This window comes from Hypanus sabinus, chromosome 23 (assembly GCF_030144855.1).
Source record: "Hypanus sabinus isolate sHypSab1 chromosome 23, sHypSab1.hap1, whole genome shotgun sequence".
NCBI lineage: Eukaryota > Metazoa > Chordata > Chondrichthyes > Myliobatiformes > Dasyatidae > Hypanus > Hypanus sabinus.
This window is the reverse complement of record NC_082728.1, coordinates 50,001,419-50,026,827: the sequence shown is the minus strand read 5'-3', so window position 1 is coordinate 50,026,827 and position 25,409 is coordinate 50,001,419. Positions and strand designations below refer to the sequence as shown.

Genomic DNA, 25,409 nt, shown 5'->3' with positions numbered 1-25,409 from the left:
GCCAAGGCTTTTGATGACATGCCGAATATCTGCAGACTCCAAAGGAAGAAGAGGTACTGTTGCGCTTTCTTCGCAATTATATTTATATGATGTTCCAGGACAGGTCCTCTGAGATAGTGACACCCAGGAACTTACAGTTACTGACCCTCTCCACCTCTGAAACTCATACAGTCTCATGGACCTTTGATTTCCCTCTTCTGACGTCTACATTCAGTTCCTTGGTCTTGTTGACATTGAGTGAGAGGTTGCTGTTACTGCATGACTCAGCTAAATATTCAATATCCATTCTGTATGCTGATTCATCACCACCTCTGATGTGGCTCACAACAGAGGTGTCATCAGCAAACTTGTCTACATAGTCATAGGTGTAAAGCGAGTACAGCAGAGGGCTAAGCACACATCCCTGTGGTGCACCTGTGCAGATGAAGATTGCGAAGGAGTTGTTTTTGGCAATCTGAAGTGACTGGGGTCTGCAAGTGAGGATATCCAGGATCCAACTGCACAAGGGGGGTATTGAGGCCCAGGTCTCGCAGTTTATTGATTTGTTTTGAGAGGGTGATGATATTAAATGCTGAGCTGTAATCAATAAAGAGCATCCTGATACATGCATCTATGCTGTCCAGATATTCCAGGATTGTGTGAAGAGCCAATGAGATGGCACCTGCCATGAACCTGCTGCTTTGGTAGGCAAATTGGAGTGGATCCAAGTTGCCACTCAGACAGGAGCTGACAGGTTTCAAAATCAGCCTCTCAAAACACTTAATCGTTGTGGATCTAAGTACCACTGAGCAATAGCTATTTAGTCAAGTTTCTATGTTCTTCTTGGGCACCAGTAAGATTGAAGCCTGTTGAAGCAGATGGATACCACACAATGTCAGAGGGAGAGGTTGAAGATATCTGTGAACACACCAGTCAGTTGGTCGGCACAGGTCTTTAGTATTCAGCCAGGTACTCCATCCAGACCCAATGCTTTCCTTAGATTCATTCTCTTGAAGGCAGCCCACACACCATATTCAGATACTGAGAAATAGAGGATCATTGGGAGACATAGGGTTTCTCCCTGTTCTGGTAGTCAAAGCAAGTATAGAGGACAGAGCTTCCCCGTGTCATTAAATTTAACTCTGTAGGAGATTATGGCATTCAAACATCCACAGCTGTCAAGCATCCCTCATTGATTTCAGTCTAGTCTGGAGTCTCCACTTTGCCCATGAGATGGCTTTTCTGGAGATCATAACTGCACTTCCTGAATCATTCTTGATATCCAGACCTGATGCCTCTGATCTAACCCTCAGCAAGTTCTGGAAATTCAGACTCAGAAACTTCAAGGCTGTTCAACATCTCCCTCCAACTCAGTCCCTCAACTCCTAGAAACATCTTTTATCTTACTTAAAGCACCCAAAACTGATCACAATACTCCAAGTGTAGCTTTGCCAGCATCTTGTACAACCGCTCCATGATTTCCCAACTTTTATACTCAATTCCCTGACTAATGAAGGCCAGCATACAAAAAGCATTTTTCACCATCACCATGTACTTGGACTCTAAGGCACCACTGTTTTAACACACTCCCCTGGGACCTTTCACTGTGAAGGTCTTGCCCTGATTTGACTTTCCAAACCTCATTACCTCACACTTATCTGTATTAAATTCTATTTGCCATTTGTTGAAATGCTTACTAAGGTGTTCAAGATACCCCTGTAATTTTTTTTTAAACTGTCCTCACTGCTTACTACAACATCCATTTCAGTGTCAGCTACAAGCGTCTAGTACATTCTTGTGGAAACTGTTGACATAGATGAGAAACAACAATGGGTTCAGCACCGAGCCCTGATAAAAGCCACTAGTCATGGGCCTCAGCAATTCTAGTTCTTCCTCCTGAATCATTTAGAAGTATGAAATATCAAGTAGAAAATAGTATAAATGCAGAGAGACAGGAGGAGGGTGAGGAGAAAGAGGTGAGTATTGTTAGGAATGGTAAAGATAATGACAGAAAGATGGAGTTACAGAAAGAAAAACTAGAATTCATTTCTCAACATTTTCTTTCTGGAATGGACATCTGCAGATCGTTAGTGTCTTTTTCTAGTCAAGCAATGTGTATGGAGGGGCATAAAAAGTGACATTTTGAGCTGAGACACTTCATCACAACTGGAAAGGAAGGGAGTAGAAGCCAGAATAAGGTGGTGTGGGGAGGCTAGGAATACAAGCTGACAGGTCAGAGGGAAGATGAGTGAGTGGGGGAGAGGGCATGAAGTAAGAAACTTGGAGGTGAAAGACACAAGGGATAAGGAGTTGAAGAAAAATGAATCTAACTGGAGAGGAAAGTGGGCCTTGGAAGTAAGGAAAGGAGGAGGGGAACCAGAGAGAAATGATGTGAGGAAGTGTGAGAGGGTAACCTGAATGGGGAATAGCAAAAAGTGAAGGGTAGAGGATGAAGTAATTACTAGAAGTTAGAGATCATCAACATTCATGTCATCTGATTGGAGGCTACCTACTACCTGACAGCTTGTACTTCTTCCTCACCTCCCACCTCCTTATACTGGCTTCTGTCCCCCCTCCCTTGCCGGTCCTGATGAAGGGTCTTGGTCCAAAATGTCTATTGTTTATTCCACTCTATGGATGCTAACTAACTTGCTGAGTTCCTCCAGCATTTTGTATGTGATGCTCCTTGCTTCTTTCAAACATCTCCAGGATTTCACCAGATCAAGATCAGAACCCCAATGAAAAAGCTGCCTACAAATGACTCAGAAGTGAAGAAATTTGCCTGCACATTGTCATTATTTCATTTAATGCAGATGGATTTGGCTATTGCCAAGGATCAGTATATTATGCTTTAGTGAAAATTTTAGTCCATTAGCCACAAAAGGAACTGTGCAGTTATTATACATTAAGCCTCTGAGGGATACCAAGCTGTAAGGCTATCAGCAGAGCAATTACAGAAACAGGATTTAAAGTAATAACAATCCAAAGTATCTCAAAACCATTTTAGGTATCTAAATTCTAGTTTCTAAGAACGCCAGCAACTTTAAATTCCTCAGTGTTATTAATCTGGAGGACCTGTCCTGGGCCCAGCACGCAAGTGAAATGACAAAGAGAGCACAGCAGCACCTCTACTTCCTTATGAGTTTGCAAACATGCAACATGACATCTAATACTTTGACAAACTTCTTGTGGAAAGCATATTACTGGCTGCATCACAACCTGATATGGAAACACCAATGCCCTCAAATGAAAAACCCTACAAAAAAGTGGTGGATGCAGACAAGTCCACTGTGAGTAAAGCCTTCCCCACCACTAAGAACATCTACATTAAATGTTGTTACAGGAAAGCAGCATCTGTCATCAGGGACCCTCACTGCCAAGGATATGCTCTCTTCTCACTGCTGCCATCAGGAAGGTGGTATAGCTGCCCCAGGACTCTCACTATTGGGTTCAGGAACAGAATTACCACTCAACTATCAAGCTCTTAAACCAAAGGGGATATCCACTCAACTTCACTTGCCCCATCATTGAAATGTTCCCACAATCTACTGACTCACTTCCAAGGACTCTTCATCTCATGTTCTCAATATTTATTATTTTTTTCTACTTGCACAGTTTGCCTTTTGCAAACAGGTTGAACTTCCAAGATGGCATGGTCTTTCATTAATTCTATTATGGTTATTATTCTATTATGGATTTATTGAGCATGCCCACAAGAAAATAAATCTTACAGTTGTATATGGTGACATAAACGTACTGTGATAATAAATTTATTTTGAACTTTTGCATCAGTCTTCACTGTGGAAGACACTAGCATTATGTGTGAAGTTCAGAAATGTCAGGGGATAGAAGTGAATGCAATTGCTATTACTCAGGAGCAGGTGTTTGGGGAAAGTGAAAGGTCTGAAAGTAGGTAAGTCACTTAGATCAGATGGACTACATTCCCAGAGTTCTGAAAGAAGTAGCTAAGGAGATCATGGAGGCATTAGTAATGATCTTTCAAGAATCATTAAATCCTGGAATGACTCCAGAGGACTGGAATATTGCAAATATCACTCCACTCTTCAAATAGGGAGAGAGGCAGAGAAAGGAAACTATAGGCCAGTTAGCCTGAGCTCAGTAGTTGGAAAGATGTTGAAGTCGAGTGTTAAGCATGTGCTTTCTGGGTACTTAGAGGCACATGTTAAATAAGCGAAAATTAAGATGTTTACCTTAAAGGAAAATTTTGCCTGACAAATCTGTTGGAATTCTTTGAAGAAATAACAAGCAGGATAGACAAAGGAGAAGCCGTGGATGCTGTGTACTTGGATTTTCAGAAGACGTTTGACGAGGTGCTGCACACGAGGCTGCTTAACAAGAGCCAACAGTATTACAGGAAAAATACTAACATGTATAGAGCATTGGCTGATTGGCAGGAAGCAAAGAGTGGGAATAAAGGGAGCCCTTTCTGATTGGTTGCCTGTGACTAGTAGTGTTCCATAGGGGTTGGCATTGGGACTACTTCTCTTTACATTGTACATTAATGATTTGGATGTCAGACTTGATGGCTTTGTGGCCAAGTGTGCGGTCAATACGAAGGTAGGTGCTGGGGCAGGTAGTGTTGAGGAAACAGGAAGACTACAAAAGGACTTGCACAGATTAAGAGAATGGGCAAATAAGTGACAAATGGAAGATAATGTCAGAAAGTGAATAGTCATGCACTTTGGTAGAAGAAATAAAAACAGCCTATTTTCTAAACAGGGAGAAAATTCAAAAATCTGAAGTGCAAAGCTGTGCAACCAACTTCAAACTGATTGCTGCCTGCAATTTACATTAACTTCCCCTTTGAAAGGTTATGCCACAATGCTAGAAAACTGAGTTTAGCAATAAGCCTTTTGGGCCAGGAAAGTGAATATCCATCACAACAGCAGGTGCAACTACCCTAATCCTATCCCACCCTGCCTTACACATGTAACAATAAAAATTTAGAAGGAAAATTTTAATAATTCCGTAGAATATATCCTTTATTGAGAAATACAAAAAATGCAAATGCCCAATGAAAATGGTTGAAGAGGAAAGAAATTTTGGATAATAACTATCAGAATTATTAAGCCCTGTGGACAGTAATATACCCATAAAATACATGGACATTTACATTACAGAATTATGTAAAAGAAAATTACAACAATGGCATATTTTTAAGAATTCCCTATCCCTATTTTTTGTCTTGATTAGGGAAAAAAATACCCTTGAAAGGACTACTTGATATGACAAATATTAAAGAAATGGATGATGAATCTTATTCTTGCGTCAGTAGCATTCACGTGGACTTCGGTGTCTTCACTGCTAGTTTGTAAAAGGTTCTCAAGCAATAAGAAACTGTCCTGTAAACAGCCATGCAGAATCAACCATAATTACAGTTATAATTAATGAGAATTGGACTTATAGCACTTATGAGAACTACCCACATTTGTAGCTGGGTCTTGCTCGTCACTAAATCATCTCCATTCAGATTTGGAATTTAGTGCAAAGTCAGTTGGATCCCTCTTTCAATACCATAATTACCTTCACAAGAACCAATGTTAATCCTTAACTCTAATCCCAATGCCAAGCCAACACCAGAATTGCAGTGTGATTTTACTCACATGAACTGTATATTATTCAACTTGTTTTAGTATCCATTTGTTCTTACTGAAATTGTACTGCTGAAGCAAGATGCACCCAAGACAATGGAAAGACTACAGAATTGTGCTGTTTGTTCCTTCCTTGGATTTCATTCTTCTTTCTGTATGCCAAGTATATAATTCTGAAGGTTAGCCAGTCTAAGGTACTGGAGTGAGAGTCAAAAGCTTTGCTGTACAGAACAACAGCCCCAGACTACTGCTTACCTTGTCAATGGTTGGCAATGAATCAATGTGCAGGCAGATGTACTCGCTTGCAAAAAAACCACAAGAAGTCAGCGTCCAAAACTACTGCTTAGTTCTAGTAATGCTGAACTGACCAGTCATTACATTACTTCTTATAACAATACATACACATTTTATGATACATCAAGAATGAAAATTCAGCTCAATAACATTGCAGTGGTCACTATATTAAGTTGGTCCTGGATCTGATGAAGTGGCAATTGTGTAGGTTCATAATCTTATGCTGTAGCCCACCTGCTTTAATGTTTGACGTGTTATGCATTCAGAGATGCTCTTACAGGCATTGTTGCAACATGTGGTTATTTGAGTTACTGTCACCTTCCTGTCAGCTTGAACCAGTCTGGCCATTCTCCCCAGACCTCTCTTATTAACAAGGCATTTTCACCCATAGAACTGTTGGTTACTTGTTCATATTTCTTCCCCATTCTGATGTTTCATTTGAATAACAAATTAACCTCTTGACCATGATTGTCTACTTTTATGCACCGAGTTGATGCACATGATTGACTGATTAGATATGTGCGTTAACAAGCAGGTGTACAGCTGTCCTAATAAAGTGGTCATTGAGTGTAAATTGACTGTGACACAGAGCAACATTCACTAATATTCAGACAGTCCTAATATTACTTAAAACAACTGGTTACCCTCTGTTTACCTGAAATGCAAAAAGTTGCCTAGATATGTCCTAATCACACAAAATACGAAAGGTAGATCAAATCCAATCTAGTAAAAAAATTGTTCCATTAGCGCTCTTGATGATTAACCTTGCCATAAAAGAGAATATGTACAGTGTTATCAAGTTTATAGACAATAGACAATAGGTGCAGAAGTAGACCATTCGGCCCCTCGAGTCTGCACCGCCATTCTGAGATCATGGCTGATCATTCACTATGAATACCCAGTCCCTGCCTTGTCCCCATATCCCTTGATTCCCCTATCCATCAAATATCTATCCAGCTCCTTCTTGAAAGCATCCAGAGAATTGGCCTCCACCGTCTTCCGAGGCAGTGCATTCCACACCTCCACAACTCTCTGGGAGAAGAAGCTCTTCCTCAACTCTGTTTTAAATAACTGACCTCTTAGTCTCAATCCATGCCCTCTGGTACTGGACTCTCCCAACATCTGGAACATATTCCTGCCTCAATCCTATCAAATCCTTTAATTATCTTAAACGTTTCAATCAGATCCCCTCTCAATCTCCTCAATCAACCACTGTGGCCCCTTCCCCCTCTTTGAATCCTTCCTTCTCATTGGAATGAATTGCATTTGCATCTTTTGTATTATGCCCAAGAATATCTGCCACTGCTGATCCACTGTCTTTCCTGCCAGGGCATCCGCCCATTTAACTTTGGCCAGCTCATCCCTCATGGCTCCGTAGTCTCCTTTATTTAATTGCAACACTGACACCTCTGATCTGCCCCTATCCCTCTCAAATTGTAGATAAAAACTTATCATGTTATGATCACTACTTCCTAATGGCTCCTTTACTTCAAGATCACTTATCAATTCCTGTTCATTACACATCACCAGGTCCAAAATAGCCTCGTTCCTGGTTGGCTCAAGCACAAGCTGTTCCAAAAATACATCCCTTAGACACTCCACAAACTCCCTATCCTGGGGTCCAGCACCTACCTGATTCTCCCAGTCCACCTGCATGTTGAAATCTCCCATAACGACTGCATTACCTTTAGCACATGCCAATGTTAACTCCCTAATCAACTTGTACCCAATATCCACGCTACTGTTTGGGGGCCTGTACACAACACCCATTAGGGTCTTTTTACCCTTACTGTTCCTCAGCTCAATCCACACAGACTCTACTTCCCCTGTTCCCAAGTCACCTCTTGCTAAGGACTGAATCTCATTCCTCACCAACAGGGCCACCCCACCCCCTCTTCCCATATTTCTGTCTCTACGATAGCACGTATACCCTGGTACACTCAATTCCCAGGCCTGATCCCCTTGCAGCCATGTCTCCGTTATCCCAACAATATCGTAGTTCCCCATTTTCATCTGAGCTTCAAGCTCATCTGTCTTATTTCTGACACTACGCGCATTCAAGTATAGAATTCTTAGCCCATTCCTCCTCTCTTTGCTTAAAACACTGTCTACTGTACCTAACCCAGCTCCTTGAACTTCCATCGGGCAAATTGCACCCTGAATTTTGATGACCTTCTCAAGATCACCCAAACCTTGTACACATTTAACCCCATGCACCTTCTGACCAACCCTCTGGATCTGGATCCCTGCCCCCTGCACATCTAGTTTAAACCCCCCCCCGAGCAGCACTGGCAAATACTCCTGCAAGAATGTTAGTACCCCTCCGGTTCAGATGTAGACCATCCCTTCGAAACAGATCCCAATGTCCCTGGAACAAAGACCAATTATCCAAAAACCTGAACCCTTCCTTCCTGCACCATGCTCTCAGCCTCGTATTAATGTGCATAATCATTCTATTCTTCGCCTCACTCGCACGTGGCACAGGTAGCAATCCCGAGATTGTCACCCTGGAGGTCCTGCCTTTCAGCTTCACTCCTAACTCCCTGAACTCTCTAAGCAGGACCCCCTCACTCACCTTACCTACATCATTGGTCCCTACATGGACCACTACATCTGGGTTCATGCCCTCACTCTCAAGAATAGCCTACTCCCGATCTGCCCCACAAAATCTCCTATCTGCCCCCCTAACTATTGAGTCCCCTAAAACTATCGCTCTCTTCTCTTCCCTCCTCCCCTTTCTAGTTGAGGGTTCAACCTCTGTGCCAGAGGCAGGACCACTACAACTCATTCCTGGTAGGTCATCCCCATCAACAGTACCCAGTACGGTATACTCATTGTTAACGGGAATGGCCGCAGGGGTGCTCTGCTCTCTCTGCCTGCTCCCCCTGCCTCTCTGGACCGTCACCCATCTGCCTACTTCTTGGTTTTTTGGTGTGACTACCTCCTGATAACTCCTATCTATCTCTGCCTCCACCTCCCGAATGATCCGTAGTTCATCCAGCTCCTGCTCCAACTCCCTAACTCGGTCTGATAGGAGCTGCAGCTGGACGCACCTTTTGCAGGTGTGGTCATCAGGGACAACTGTGTTGACCCTGACCTCCCACATACTGCATATGGAGCACACCACTGCTCTGACTGTCTCCCTCATACCTGAACTGGATTAATAGAATAAGTCTAAAAAGCACCTAGCGACCTTACCTTCTTCCCCTCAGCGAGCAATCACACAAGCTTACCGAAGTCCCCTTACGTCGAAGCCCACTTAGCCAAAGCCCAAGACTCTGCTTCCAAAGCCCAGGACTCTGCTTCCACGGACTCCGCTGCCCGCTCTGAAAAGAAGTCCTGCCTTTTAAAGTGCGCGCTCGACGCTGACGTCACTCGCGCCTACGCAGTTCCCCCTCCTCCACAGGTATTGACCAGGTAGGCTTAAATCCTACCTACACGGTCGAATTCTCTGAGCTCCCTGCTGAATCACAAGCTGTAACTTGCTCCTGATTCAGGTTTGTTTTGTCACTAATAACCAGATCAGTTTGCATTCAAAGACTACATGGCTCTATATCTCATTATATTTTTGGTCCAATTGTGAAACAAAGATGCTGAATTCCAGACATAATGTGAAGGGGGCTACAGGCTGAATATCCCTTATGCTTCGAGATAGAAGCATTTTGGATTTCAGGTGTTTTTGGATTTTGGAATATATAATGACATAGCTCAGGATTGCCATAACTTCCAACTCTGAATTTATGTGCTACCAGTAAGCCTTCTTTGGCCCCCCCACCCCCATGTATCTCGAAGGAGTAATGCAGCACTGGAGTGACCTCTCCAGGGCACAAGCCTGAGTGGAAGGTAGAGATCCTGGGATGCCCAGTTCTTAAGATCCCCCTCTCTGCCTCACCACTGCAGTCCAAAGGAAAGCGAAGCAATACATTTGACACCAGTTTGGGCACAGGAGCTGCTAGAAGGATGTTCAGTGGCATCCAGCCACCTTAGGGGCTCCACTCGGATTTTCTGTCTGGGTTTATTCCTGTAGCCTTCGCCTCTCCCAAGGCTGCCCAGAAGGCAGCAGCGCTATTTACCCATAGTTTTTCCATAACACATACATACTTAATAGTAAAATTATTACAACAGCATCAGCTGTTAACCAACGACAAAAAAATAGAAAGGCTTTTCGTCTCTGCCTACAATGCCAAGTTGTGATTAAAAGGTTAGTGTACTGTATTTATACTGTACCTTCAAATTTCAGTTCATCATGTTAGATCTTTGCATGTTTCATGATCAATATACCGTTAAGTGGTATGTTCACTCTGGCACTGATGAATCCATTCTTTCAATACATGATCAAGATCTTAATTTTTCACTTTATACAGTGTTTTTCTATTTTTCATTAACTTCCATTCATTCAGTAGGTGAGATCACTTCTCATAACTGTGTTGCGCAGCTTCCTAGCCCCAGATGGAACTTTCCATTTGTGACATCATGTCAGCTTTCAAAAGATTTCTGAGGTCTTCGGAGTTTGGAATTTTGGATGAGGGGTACTCAACTTGTGCTACCACTTGCATCAAAATACTGTTGCCAGCAAATAGCATTCAGGTGCCCCAGCAATGAAGTTAAATAAAATGGGAGGGGAAATTCTTCTATCTGAAAGCGTACCCAAACAAAAATGTTTGGAGGCCAATTATTTTAGCTCATGAATACTGCAGCAGTCTTCAGCACACAGTCCTCAGCCCATCCATCTTTAGATATTCCATCAATGATATTAATAAAAAAGTTCGGAAGTTGATGACTACATCATGTTGAATACCATTCAAAACTCAGATGATACAGCCAGTGATTACATGCAGCAAGACCACCGCAGGTAATATTATCCAATCCAATAATCACATAACTACCATCTCCAACAACTGTTTAGCCATTTCTCCAAAATTCTAAGACTTTACCACTGACAAATATCCAATATTCTGTTAATATGATAGCGGAGAGGGAGAATGGTAAACTTAACCAGAAGGAAATAAATTATTACTTTAAATACCATGCTTACAATGGCAGGACAGAGGTCAGGCATGCTACAGTTGAGGATAATACCCTAAAAGCTTTCTTGCATCAACACAGGACAAATGAAAGGATCAACACACTTCCTTTGATGAAAGCACCTCCACTAGCACTCCAAGAAAAAAAATCACCACCAAGGCTATTGAAAATTCCATATTTTCAAGAAATGGCTTATCAATGAAGACTCATGGCGTGCAAATATTAAGGTTTTGATCAGCTGACTTAGTGATACCACAAGTTTAAAAAAATTTAAAGTAAAAGAAATATTCAATCAAAATAAAAGCTATGCAAATTGAACAAAAAGCATACTTTTTAAATGGAAGACAATGATTGACTGAAATAATAGGATGCATACAGATGAAATAAAACAGGATTGGGGGTGGTTGTGGGGGGTAGATGCAAAATGCATGCAGATTCTCAGCTCTGTATGATCTGGAAATGCCACTGTGTTGGCATTTGACTTCTATGTGAGTGTGCAAACATGGAAGTCAATGGTGTGCTGAACACGAGCAATGGACAGATGGAACGCTGTTATACTGAAGCTTGCTTCGGACAAGTTTCATTTTTAAAGATAAACTTTGTGAATGGAAAGCATGGAATTAATACTCATTATCCACCACAGTGGGCTGTTATTGATATGAGTCTTCTAAGAAATGGCAAGGTAAATTGAATTTGGTGACCTTTGACTAAAAAATGACTAGCTTGCAGTTTCTGTTTTTTTATCCAGTCCTGTTAATAAAGGAAGAAAGCATTTTAAATCCATAACGTAAATATAGCAGCTAATAGTGAGATAGATTGAAAACGATCATTTATGGACCATTACGAGGCTAAGACGACTATTTCTTAATAAGTGACTCAAATTACAAATTAGCTCAAAAATACACCACAAATTAAAAATGAAGCTTGTTTTACTCAATCACCATATCACCATATACAATAACGTATCTGTAAAATTGGTGTGAGGATGATACAAAATTTCTAGAATCATGCACAGAAGAAAATTGAATTATCTAGAATATCACTAGATATTAAGACCGTAAAACCATAAGATATAGGTGCAGAAGTAGGCCATTTGGCCCATCAAGTCTGCTCCAACATTCAATCATAGGCTGATCCAATTCTTCCAGTCATCCCCACTCCCTTGCCTTCTCCCCATACGCTTTGAGGCCCTGGCTAATCAAGAACCTATCTATCTCTGCCTTAAATGTACCCAATGACTTGGCCTCCACAGCTGCTCATAGCAACAAATTCCACAGATTTACCACTCTCTGACTAAAGTAATTTCTCCGCATCTCTGTTCGAAATACATGTCCTTCAATTCCACAAAAGATTGTAATCATAATTTATATTCATGTCAAGGTATTATTTCATTTGTCTTGTTTCAAGCACAATAAGCTAACATAAGCTTCTGGGTCATTAGTACTGATTTAAAATATACCTTTAAACTTAAAATATTAATTTCTCTTCCATAATGCTCATTTGGTTTGCCTTAGTTAATGCTGCTATATAACCAGTGACAGGACAGGGCATAGCTGGGCTCTAAGAAAGAGGAAATTCCACATACTTTGTCTTCACTGACCTATGGACATACAAATGAAATCTGCATGGTTACTGCTGTAATTTTCAAACAGTAACAACCAATTTCCACAATGACAATGATATTATTTCTACTTTTTTTTATAATTTTTTTTATTGAAGTTCATCATCAAACATGTCCGTAAGATGTATTTCAGACATTGTACATATGTATCATATAATCATATAGGTCACAAATCTCCACATAGTGTTTATCTGAGGTATACACTTATAGAAGAGTGGAAAGAAAAAAATAAGCAAAAGGAAAAAACTATGTACAAGTAGGGAGTGATCTTTTTTTTACAACATATCCATTGATTTGTGAGAATAAAATCAGGCCTATGAGACGTTATGTAGTTAGACCATTTTTTCCAGTTTGAATCAAATTGTTCCAGCTTATGGTTAACAGATGCTATTATCTTCTCCATTTTGTAAATGTCTATTGTAATTTCCATCCATGTATTTAAAGTTGGGCTCTCCTGTGATAACCATTTCCTAGTAAGAATCTTTTTACCAGCCACCAACAGTATATTCATTAAATATTTATCTTTTTTCAACCATTCTTGAGATATATATCCAGAATATATGGTCTTACTCTCTAAGGGTATTGCACATTTAAAGATGTCTTGTAGGGCATTGTGTATCCCCCTCCAATAGTCTTTGATAACAGGGCAGTCCCAAAAAATATGATATTGATTTGCATTTTGATTTCCACAATTTCTCCAGCAAACAGGGAGGTTACAATCATAATGGGATTTCTGAGAGGGTGTAAAAAAATCTTATCAAGGTTTTCCATCTGAGCTCCATCCATTTCTGTGAACTGGTACACTTCTACTGATACCTCCATATTATTGTCTATTCTTCCTCAGATATAATTATCCCTCCTTCCTTCTCCCATTTTGTTTTAATGTATGAAGTTGAATGTGTTTTAAGATTTGACAAACCCTTATACATGCTTGAAATTATTCTACTACCATTATCTGAATTATGGGCTTTTCTAAATAGCTCTATCAAGCCTTGGTTACATTTTTAAGTCTCTTATTAACATATTGTCACATCTGTAAATACCGATAAAAATCTTATTTTTCCAATAAGTGTTTCTCTTTAAGCATTCAAAACTGAACAGTGTTCCTTCTTTCATTATGTTGCAAAAACTGTTATTCCTTTAGCTGTCCAGTCCTTAAATCTAGCATCCAATTTATTTGGTGTAAAATCCGAGTCATATGCACACCATTGAAGAATTGCAATATCTCCCTCTAGATTATATTCCTTTATAGTAGTTTTCCATATTTTAAGAGTCAATTTTACCCATGGGTTATCAATAGTAGTTATGTACTTTTGCAGGTTGTTATCAGCCAAAATTGCTTGTATGGGGATGGGAAGTACCCGCTCCTCAATGTTTTTCCATTGAGCATCATATGATGGGTTGCACCAACAAATCACAGCTCTCAACTGTACTGCAAAATAATAATCTCTAAGAGAAGGTAGGCCCCATTCCCCCTTTTCCTTTGCTAATTGCAAAGTTTTGAGACGAACTCTAGGCCTTTTACCTTGCCAAATATACCTTGATAACATCTTGTTCCATTCGTTGAATTGATTTTGATTCATCTCTATTGGTAGGGTCTGAAAGAGATATAACAGTCTGGGCAGTATATTCATTTTAACAGACTCGATCCTTGAACTGAGACTGAAAAAAGGAATCAGGTCCCATCTTGCCATATCTTCCTTAATTTTTTATATAAAGGCTAATAATGACATTCTGATAATTTTGCCAAATCTTTTGGCATAATGATGCCTAAATATTTGAAAGACTCTTTGTGCCATGCCCAGGGATATCTACTTCCAATTTCTCTTGGTGGGCTATACTTATATGAAAGTAATTGGGTTTTATCTATGTTGATCTTGTATCCTGATAATTGACCGTATTGTTCAAAGGATTGCATCAATTTAGGTAAAGAGTATGTTGGTTGCCCTAGATCATAGGTGTCAAACTCAAGGCCCGCGGGCCATATCCGGCCCAGCGTACAACTATATCCGGCCCGCGAGATCATTTTAGATAGATCTATTATTTTAATTATTAATGGCCCGGCGATATGAAGCCTATGATTGAAAGTTAATACCAATCATAAAAATAACGCTTGCTCAGCAGTCTTCTTCATAAGAAACGGAATTTGTCAAATGAAACACTTTGTAGTTATAGCAGAGACTGAGCCACATGAGAACAGGCTGAAAAAACGGAGGTTGATTTTAATCCTAGCCGTAGGGTTGTCATATAGTGTCTGCATAGTTTTAATAATTGTGTCTTTGGAAACCAAATCTACATAAAAATCTGTAAAGAAAATTCCAATTAACCGAATCAAATGCCTTTTCAGCATCCATACTTATCACTACTGCTTCAATTTTATTTTTTTTTGTATATGATCCATAATGTGAAGTGTCCTTCGTATATTGTCTTATGTTTGGCGTTGACATATAAAACCTGTCTGATCATTACGTGTCAGTATGGGTAGAAACTCTAATCGTTTGGCCATGATGGAGGTAAATAATCTATTATCTACATTAAGAATGGATAGTGGTCTAAATGACCCACATTCCATTTTATCCTTGCCTTCTTTTGGTATAGCTGAGATTATCGCTTCCTTCCAACTGGGGGCATATGTGCCTTTTTTTGAGCCCAGTTCAGTATGGGGAGTAAAACAGGAATTAACTCATTTTTAAATTCTTTGTACCACTCTGCCATATACCCATCTGATCCCAGTGACTTGCTTAATTTAAGCCTACTAATTGAAGCTTTTAATTCAACTTCAGTTATGTCAGCAGCCATTGTTCTGTTTTGTTCTTCGCTTAAAGTGGGTAACTCTAGAGAATTCAGGAAGGTGTCAATTTGGATTATGCTTCCCCCTGGAACTTTGTAATATAGAGTTTTGTAAAACACTTTAAAAGCTTCTTGAATTTCACTTAGCTTATTTTTTTTTAATCATTTTTGTTCTTGGATCCCTAATTCTATGAATTGTATTTTCTGCTATCTTTCTTTTTTCAGTTTCTACGCCAGTATTTTCATAGACTTGGATCCACTTTCATAATGTCTCTGTTTCAGAAACATTAAATTTTTCTTGATTTCTTGCATAGCCAAACTATTAATTTCATTCCCAATTTTTAAAATTTCCTCTAATGTATCCTGTGCCAAATTCAATTTGTTTTTTTTATTTCTACTTTTATCTACTATTCTCACATGCATATTTTTGCTTCTTTCTTTACTCACCAGTCACAAATAGTGTTAATACAAATAGATTAAAAACCTCTGGCACCTTATCACATATATTTAATACATGATTTAGTTTGATTTTATTGGAATCTCAAGATTTCCCTTTTTAATTTTTCCTAAAATTACAGGACTGAAATTGCAAAACTATTTGCAGAGCACAGTACAAATAGAACAGCAACATTCTTTTCTCAGTTGTAACATTGTTCACAGTAAAATTGAATGCTGTTCAAAAGATATAACACCCATTTCAGTCAGTGATATCACGAATTATCAGACCTTTCCTACCACACATGTCCCAACAAGTCAAAATGCAGAATTATAGAGTACTACTTCAGAGAAGCAGGAGTATATGAGGAGAACTGAGGGGTGCGAATTGGTGGCAGAATCATCAATTAATTACCTTCGTTATGCTGATGACATGACAATACTGACTGAAAGCAATTAAAACCTAAAGCAACTGCTACACAACATCAAGGAACATAGCCTCTTAATATCCAATATTTGAAATGTTGGTTAAAGGATTTGGATTTATCTCCTAGCCCTCATTGGGTAAATTTGGAAACTAAATCTGTACAAGGATTTCCACTGGGTTCTATTTTAGGGACTTCTCTACCCTTTGCTCTTTCTAAATTGCATAAACAAATTGACAATCTGATAGTTAAACACACACTACGTATATGGTCTCCATTTTGGAAATCTTTTGGGTTGAATCAATTTATTTTAGCAATTCCTATTTATCCAATTTCTTTTTTCATCCCTCTATTATGGACCAAGCCTATTTAGCTTGGAAGACTAAAGGTATACTACGATTTTCTGATTTATTTTTGGATAACTGTTTCATGTCTTTTGAACAATTATCTATTAAATATAATATGCCCAGATCTCATTTTTTTTTAGATATTTACAGATTAGGAACTTTTTAAACACTGTACTTCCTACCTTTCCAAATCTAGATTCAATGGGTATTTTGAAGAAAATGCCAGAAATAAATCCTTTTCAGAAAGGTGTAATATCGAATGTTTACAATATAATTATGAAAATACATTCAGGCTTTTTATAAGAATGATTGGGAAAGGGAACTTAACTTTACTATTCCTATTGAGAAATGGAATAAAATTCTTCAACTAGTTAATTCATCCTCTATAGGTTCTAAACATTCATTGATACAGTTTAAAGTTGTGTACAGGGCTCATATGTCCAAGGATAAATTAGCTCGTTTTTAATTCCCATATAAATCCTATATGTGACAGATGTCATTCTGAGATAGCCTCTCTAATTCATATGTTTTGGTCATGTCGGTTTTTGAAAAAATATTGGAAAGACATTTTTGATATTATTTCTATGGTATTTGAGTATTGATTTACAACCTCATCCTATTACTGCAATCTTTGGTCTACCAATGATGGACTCAATTCATTTATCTCCTTCTGCTTGTCAAATGATTGCATTTCTAACATTAATGGCTAAAAGATCTATTTTGTTGAATTGGAAAGAGATTAATCCCCCTACCACATTTCATTGGTTTTCTCAAACTATGTTATGTTTAAATTTGGAAAAAATTAGAAGTGTCATATATGACCAAACTATTAAATTTGAAAAGACTTGGAGGCGATTTATTCAATATTTTCACATGATGTAATTTGACCCTGTTCCAGTCCTATTTTTTTCTGTTTCTGATTATATGTGTGTAGAGAGGATCGGAGTTGATGACACTGATGAGTCTTTGTCTTTTCTTAGATACTATAAACAGCCCATTTTTTTTTTCTTTTTCTTTTTTTTTAGTTAGTGGTTAGTTTGTTAGATTAGTTCTTGTTTTCTGGGGTAATTTTTTTCTTCTTTTTCTATTTTTTTTCATATTGATATACCTAGCTTGTTTTTTTTGGTCTTGCTCATATTATATTCGTATCATGTATGAGTTGGGAAGACTCAACTATATTGTACTTATTGTTTATGTATCCTTTTATATTCATTTTAATTTTGTAATTTTGTAATCTCAATAATTATGTATCAATCTTACGATGTTGATATTAATAAAAAGATTGAAAAAAAAAAGGAACATAGCCTCAAAATGGGTTTACACCTTAACCTGAAGGCTAAGATTATGACTACGAATGTCAACAGAGACGAAATTAAACTAATAAATTAGACTTAATTCAATACAATGTTATATATAGAAACTAAAGATTTTAAAGGAAGTATTGAGATTCAAATAGGAAAAAAAGCCAAAATAAAATCTGTAAGAAATTTTGATTATAGGTTCAGCAGTAAATAAAATTATGAAATTCTTACAAAGAGTACAAAAAACTGAATTGTGAAGACACAAGTTTACATGCTGCAATTGCAGGTCTTTAATAATCAATGCTGTCTCCATATATACATTGCCAAACTTCTTGTTAAGGTACTACTAGTATGGTAGATTTTAGAGCAGCACAGAAACTGAGTGAGCAATATCTGTATTCCAGTGCCTAAATGTGGTATTCAACTAACAAAGATCATACTCTGACTTACAACTTAAAATCAGGGAGTTGAAGACTCCTATTATTCTACAACACCCCAGTCAGGGGGAAGGGAGTTTCGAGAGCACAATGGAGAAGATCCTGAAAGGCAGGATTCATGAACATTTGGAGAGGCATAATATGATTAGGAATAGTCATCATGGCTTGTCAAAGGCAGGTCGTGCCTTACGAGCCTGACTGAATTTTTTGAGGATGTGACAAAACACATTGATGAAGATAGAGCAGTAGATGTAGTGTATATGGATTTCAGCAAGGCATTTGATAAGGTACCCCATGCAAGGCTTATTGAGAAAGTAAGGAGACATGGGAATCCAAGGGGACACTGCTTTGTGGATCCAGAACTGGCTTGTCCACAGAAGGCAGAGTGGGTGTAGATGGAACATATTCTGCATGGAGGTCAGTGACCAGAGGTGTGCCTCAGGGATCTGTTCTGGGACCCCTATTCTTCATGATTTTTATAAGTGACCTGGATGGGGAAGTGGAGGGATGGGTTAGTAAATCTGCTGACGACACAAAGTTTGGGGGTGTTGTGGATAGTGTGGAGGGCTATCAGAGTTACAGCGGGACATCGATAGGATGCAAAACTGGGCTGAGAAGTGGCAGATGGAGTTCTACCCAGATAAGTGTGAAGTGGTTCATTTTGGTAGGTCAAATATGATGCCAGAATATAGCATTAATGGCAAGACTCATGGCAGTGTGAAGGATCAGAGGGATCTTGGGGTCCGAGTCATAGGACACTTAAAGCTGCTACACAGTTTGACTCTGTAGTTAAGGAGGCATACAGTGCATTGTCCTTCAACTGTGGGACTGAGTTTAAGAGCCGAGAGGTAATGTTGCAGCTATATAGGATCCTGGTCAGACCCCACTTGGAGTACTGTGCTCAATTCTGGTTGCCTCGCTACAGGAAGGACGTGGAAACCATTGAAACAGTGCAGAGGAGATTTACAAGGATGTTGCCTGGATTGGGGACCGTGCCTTATGAGAACAGGTTGAGTAAACTCAGCCTTTTCTCCATGGAATGATGGAGAATGATAAGTGACCTGATAGAGGTGTGCAAGATAATGAGAGGAATTGATCATGTGGATAGTCAGAGGTCTCTCCCCAGGGCTGAAGTGGCTAGCACAAGAGGGCACAGGTGCTGTGAAGTAGGTACAGAGGAGATGTCAGAGGTACATTTTTTTGAAGAAAAATGCAGAGAGTGGTGAGTGTGTGAAATGGGCTGTCAGTGGCAGTGGTGGAGGCGGAAACAATAGGATCTTTTAAGAGACTCCTGGACATGGAACTTAGAAAAATAGAGGGCTATGCGTAAACCTAAGTAGTTCTAAGGTAAGGACATGTTTGGCACAGCTTTGTGGGGTGAAGGGCCTGGATTGTGCGGTAGGTTTTCTATATTTCTATAGTGTAATTACTTTACAGTCCAGTGATCACCAATCTGGAGATTCAAATTCTACTGCTGTCTGGAAGGAGTTTGTACGTTCTTTCCATGACCGTGTGTGTTTCTTCTGGGTGCTCTAGTTTCTTCCCACATTCCAAAAATATATAGTAGAGGTTAGGGTTATTAAGTTGTGGGTATGCTGTGTTGGCACTGGAAATGTGGTGACACTTGTGGGTTGCACTCAGCTCAGTCCTCATTGATTTGATTTGCTCTGACACAAATGAAGCATTTCACTATATGTTTCAATGCACATGTGACAAAAGGAGCTAATCTTCATCTCTACTATTCTTACTGAAAATTGTGAGCCAGTACAAAGCCGTGCCTTAATTTGAATCAGGATTTTAAACACATATAAATGCCTTATTTTGTTTTACATCTAACTCAATAGTTTTTCTATGGCTAAGTAGCCACTACTTTAATATTAGACATTAATAAATAGTGTCAAGGTTTCATTGCAGATTGTACCTGTACAGTTGTGGGCTCAACCTTTCGTTTCTTCTTCTGATTTTGCTTATTGGTTCTAGGATACACCATCAATTGATCCAACCATCTATAAAAGCGATAAAATATTTTAATAAAAGATTCTGTAGTTTATAACTGAAGTTTTAAAAATATCAAAAACAATATCAATCTTAGAACAAGGGAACATTTTAAAATTGTTAATCATGAATTCTGAAAACAAAAATAGCAGATTAAGAGTAAACAAAATCATCCCCATTTGTAAATAAATTATTGTACACAGCATTAGCTGATGCTTGTTTGAACTTCCTTTAAATATTGTATTACTTCGTATATCAAAGTTCAAAGTAAATTTATTGAAATAAATATGTCACCATATGCTACCCTGAAATTTGTTTTCTTGCAAGCATACTCAATAAAACCAAGAAGCCCAACAGGATCAAAGAAAGACCAAATGGACAAACAGCCAATGTGCAAAAGACAAGCTGTGCAAATACAAAAATGAAAATGAAAGGAATAATAGTAATAATAAGCAATATATATTGAGTAAATGAGATGAAGAGTCATCAAAGTGAGCCCACAGATTATGAGAACTGTTCAATGATGGGGCACGTGATGTTGAATAAAGTGGTTCCACTATAAACACATGAAAATTTGTCATTCTGAAATTTAACAATCTTCATTAAGGAGAAGGGAATGATTACAATTTATCTGTGTCAAAAATTAGATGCCTTTAATTTTTAATGTAGACATCTGAACTTGAAGTGTACAAATAAGACAGAATTCATGACTTTAAAATGAGGATTAAATTACACTTGCAGTGTATTTGTCTAAATTATTCATCCTCCAATTCAACCTAAAAGTCCACACTATGAATCAGGCCTTGGGTGTCCAACCCATACAAAGACTGCACTTGCAGCAAGTTGACAGAAATATTGACATTTGCAAGGCACTAATCTTGCTCCTATTCCTATTCCCTATATACATTGTTAAGCTTGAAAACAATCTGAATTCATTTTGCTGGAGACATGTTTATTTTGAACAACCAGAAATAGATGCTCATATAGTTTATCACATTATGAAAACAAATACTGGAACTTATTAATCATCTCATTTCCATTCAAATTTTAACCAAACAATAATTCTACTTTTTTATTTTAAATACAATGAATTATGAATAGCACTGTCATTTCTATGAAAGCAAAGTCTGATTTTTTTTTTGTTTTCGGCATTGGTCAATGCTTTAGATTCATAAACAATAATAATAACCAGAGAATTTTTCCATTTTCTGATTGCAACTTTAGAAACAAGTAACTGTTTCTGTGCCACAACAGAATTCCTTCTCCTGCAAACATAATAAACAGGAGCAGACTTTTTGACTCTCACATTTCCGTTGCCGTTTCCAACTTTTTTTTTAAATTTCAGTAGCACTAACTCTATCCCCTCTGAATACCTTAATATTCAACCATCTACTCTGCAATTGAAACACTACAGTACTCAAGTGAGAATCTTTAAGTGAGGAAATTTTTTCTCAGCACTGAACGGATGGCCTATTACTTTGAGATCATGATTCCAGTCAAGAAACATATCAGCCAGGGAGAGCTTGACCCTCAGAACTATCCCCTCAAACTCTTTCAAGAATGTTATACATTTCCATGAGATCACAGCTCATTCTTCTAAACTCGAAAATGCAAAGTTTGTTTATTCTGTCCTCGTATGACAAACCCCTCCACTTAGTGAGTTAAACTTGTGAATCTTCACTGCACTTCCTCTAGTGCAGGTATACCTTACCTTTAGTAGCATCAAAGTTGTGGTCTCATCAGGGCACTATAACTCAGCGTAACATTCTGAACACCAACAATTAATTAAAAATATTTTAATTTCACCCCAAATAGTCTTCCACTTTTTCACATTTTATCCCATCAGTCAAAGACCCATCCTTTTCACTGAGACAACACACATTTTCCCTGATGCCTCTCTGCATCCTTCTCGGAACTCAAACAGCAACCCAGTTTCTTAGCAGAAATCAGAATACTTTGTCCTCTTACTCAAATCACTAACATAGACTCTGAACAAATGGGCAGAATCAATCTGACCCCATTTGTATTATCCTCCTAATCCCCTGAAAGTTACCTTTTCTTTCAAACATGCTAACCCAACCTTATATGCAAGAATATAATTTTGTTTAACACATCTTGTGCATCACCAAGAACCACCTGAATGTCTAAATACACCCAACCAACTCATCCTTTATCTATTCTGTTTAGGACCTCAAAAAAATCTTAACAGATGTGTTTTAACAAGATTTTGTGTTTGCAGCTTCCTTAACAAATTATTACATTTTCTCTATCATTGATGCTAGGCAAGGCACCATAAGAATGACTAGTGTAGGACACTCATATGATAATTGTGCAATTAAAGGGTGAAGGCCGCTCTATTTGAAAATAAAGGTTTTGATGTGAAATTTGAATGTCTTGTACACAGTGGAGACTTCCTCAGAAAAACAGAAAACTTATGTCCAATATTCAGCTGGAGAACCTATATGTCAGAGAATGATTGTGCTTCATTTAATAAGTGACATTCCTTAAAATAAAACAATTTCAATTCAACTCTGCCTCAGGTGATTGGATTATTGCCTAAGAATCTGAGGTTGTGGATTCAGACATCGAAGCACAAAATTCTGGGCACACACTTTGCAGCTCTTATCTGTCCACACAGACCTAACATCAATGTGAACTAGTAACTAGAAACACACACAAAATACTGGAGGAACTCAGCAAGTTGGGCAGCGTCAACTGAAATGAATGAACAGTCAATGTTTTGGATCAAGACCATTCTTCAATACTGAAAATGAAGGGGGAAGATGCCTGAATAAAATGGTGGGGGGAGGAAGAGGCAGCTAGCTAGAAATTGATAGGTGAAGACAGGTGGGTGGGTAAGATAAAGGGCTGGAGAAGGAGGAAAATAACAGGAGAGGACAGTGGACCATAGTAAAAAGGGAAGACAGAGGGGACCCAGGGGAAAGTAACAACAGTTTTATTTCCCGCACACGAGGAAATCTGCAGATGCTGGAAATTCAAGCAACACACACAAAATGCTGGTGGAACACAGCAGGCCAGGCAGTATCCATAGGAAGAAGCAATGTCGACATTTCAGGTCAAGACCCTTCGTCAGGACTAACTTGAAGGAAAGATAGTAAGAGATTTGAAAGTAGGAGGGGGAGGGGGAAAGGCAAAATGATAGGAGAAGACAAGAGGGGGTGCGGTGAAGCTGAGAGCTGGAAAGGTGATTGGCAAAAGGGATACAGAGCTAGAGAAGGGAAAGGATCATGGAACAGGAGGCCTAGGGAGAAAGAAAGGGGGAGGGGAGCACCAGAGGGAGATGGAGAACAAGCACAGTGATGGGCAGAGAGAGAGAGAATGAAAAAAAAAAGAGGAGGGGGAAAACTAAATACATCAGGGATGGGGTAAGAAGGGGAGGAGAGGCATTAACAAAAATCAACGTTCATGCCATCAGGTTGGAGGCTACCCAGATGGTATATAAGTTGTTGTTCCTCCAACCTGAGTGTGGATTTATCTTGACAGTAGAGGAGGCCATGGATAGACATATCAGAATGGGAATGGGACGTGGAATTAAAATGTGTGGCCACTGGGAGGTCCTGTTTTCTCTGGTGGACAGAGCACAGGTGTTCAGCAAAACGGTCTCCCAGTCTACGTCTGGTCTCACCAATACATAAAAGGTCACACCGGGAGCACCGGACGCAGTATACCACACCAACTGACTCACAGGTGAAGTGTCGCCTCACCTGGAAGGACAGTCTGGGGCCCTGAATGGTGGTGAGGCAGAAAGTGTAAGGGCAGGTGTAGCACTTGTTCCGCTTACAAGGATAAGTGCCAGGAGGGAGATCGGTGGGAAGTGATGGGGGCGATGAAAGGACAAGGGAGTTGCGTAGGGAGCAATCCCTGCGCAAAGCAGAAAGGGGCGGGAGGGAAAGATATGCTTGGTAGGGGGATCCCATTCGAGTTTTATTTCCGTCTGGGTAGCCTCCAACCTGATGGTACAAGTATCAATTTCTCATTCCGATAACAAAAATGTCCCTTCTTCTCCCCTCTTCTTCTATTCTACGCTCTGGTACTTTATCTCTTCTCACCTGCCTATCACTTCTCCCTGGGTCTCCTCCTCCTTAGACCAGAATAGCCTTTGGATATCTGAGGCCTCAGTGTTCAAATAAGCCAAACACAAAGCTTGTAATCTACTAGGCAGTAAAGCACACACTCTAGTACGTGGAAAGCACCTCATAGCCCTGGAGAAATATCACAACTGCTCCAGAAAAATCGTCCAATTCCACTGGCAAGATGAATAAACTAACAGTAGCATTCTCATTCAATCTAATATCACAGCTTTAATTACCCCAACAAGCACCATGACAAACATTTGTCCCCATACTCCCATACAAGTACACTACTCTAAGTGCCACCATGTTAATAGATTACCAAGTAGAGGGACAGCTTCAGGTTTATTTTTTAAAAGCTTCTTGGAAGAAATAAAAGTACAATCTTCACTAAACTGTGGAATTCTTCACCTAATACTAATAATACTAATACAAAGAACATTTGAGATGTCACTGATAATCTGGAGTCTCATTACCACTGGAGTATGCAGATCCCATTGTGACCTCAACACCCAACTCAGAAAGTAGAAGCAAATCTTCTCAATCTAAAGCAAAAGACTAAGAAGAAAATTATTTCAGTACTGCCCTATCAGCTGAAGTATTAGAGGACTTGTGGGGTGGTAAATGAGTCAGTGTTGCGCTAATGCACCATTACCTATAAGGAGCCTACTTTGGTAACAACACAATTTCTGTTCTGTATTCTAGGTGCTACTTCTATTCTAGGTCTTCTACTATGGCACCTTCCAAACTTCCCTGCAATGTATTTCAACAAAGTTAAACTGATGCAAATTTACATATTTACATCTGTGTTCTAAAACAATCTGCAATTTATGCATTTTCTTTGGGGGTTCATTCTCAGCTCACAAGTGAATAAACTTAAGTCATCATCACCCATACCAACAAAAACATCAAATTTAGGTTAAATCCTACTACCACTTATAATGATTGCCATGCCAAAGGCATTTTGTGCTGCAATTTAGTCGTGCAACATAGCTTCAATGGTAACAATCTGGTAAACATAAGAAATAGGGAAGTTATCCTGATCCACCATTCAGTA

General features: G+C 39.1%; 1 protein-coding gene across 3 annotated transcripts in view; it reads right to left on the bottom strand.

Moving 5' to 3' along the window:
* Nucleotides 1–25,409, bottom strand: part of LOC132380184 (GRIP and coiled-coil domain-containing protein 2-like) — a 422,104-nt gene that overhangs the window by 222,875 nt on the left and 173,820 nt on the right. For all 3 annotated transcript variants that reach the window (XM_059948866.1, XM_059948868.1, XM_059948867.1), the window contains exon 5: nt 20,188–20,272. In XM_059948866.1, coding sequence (XP_059804849.1) covers nt 20,188–20,272 — 85 coding nt within the window. The remainder of the gene's footprint in view (nt 1–20,187; nt 20,273–25,409) is intronic.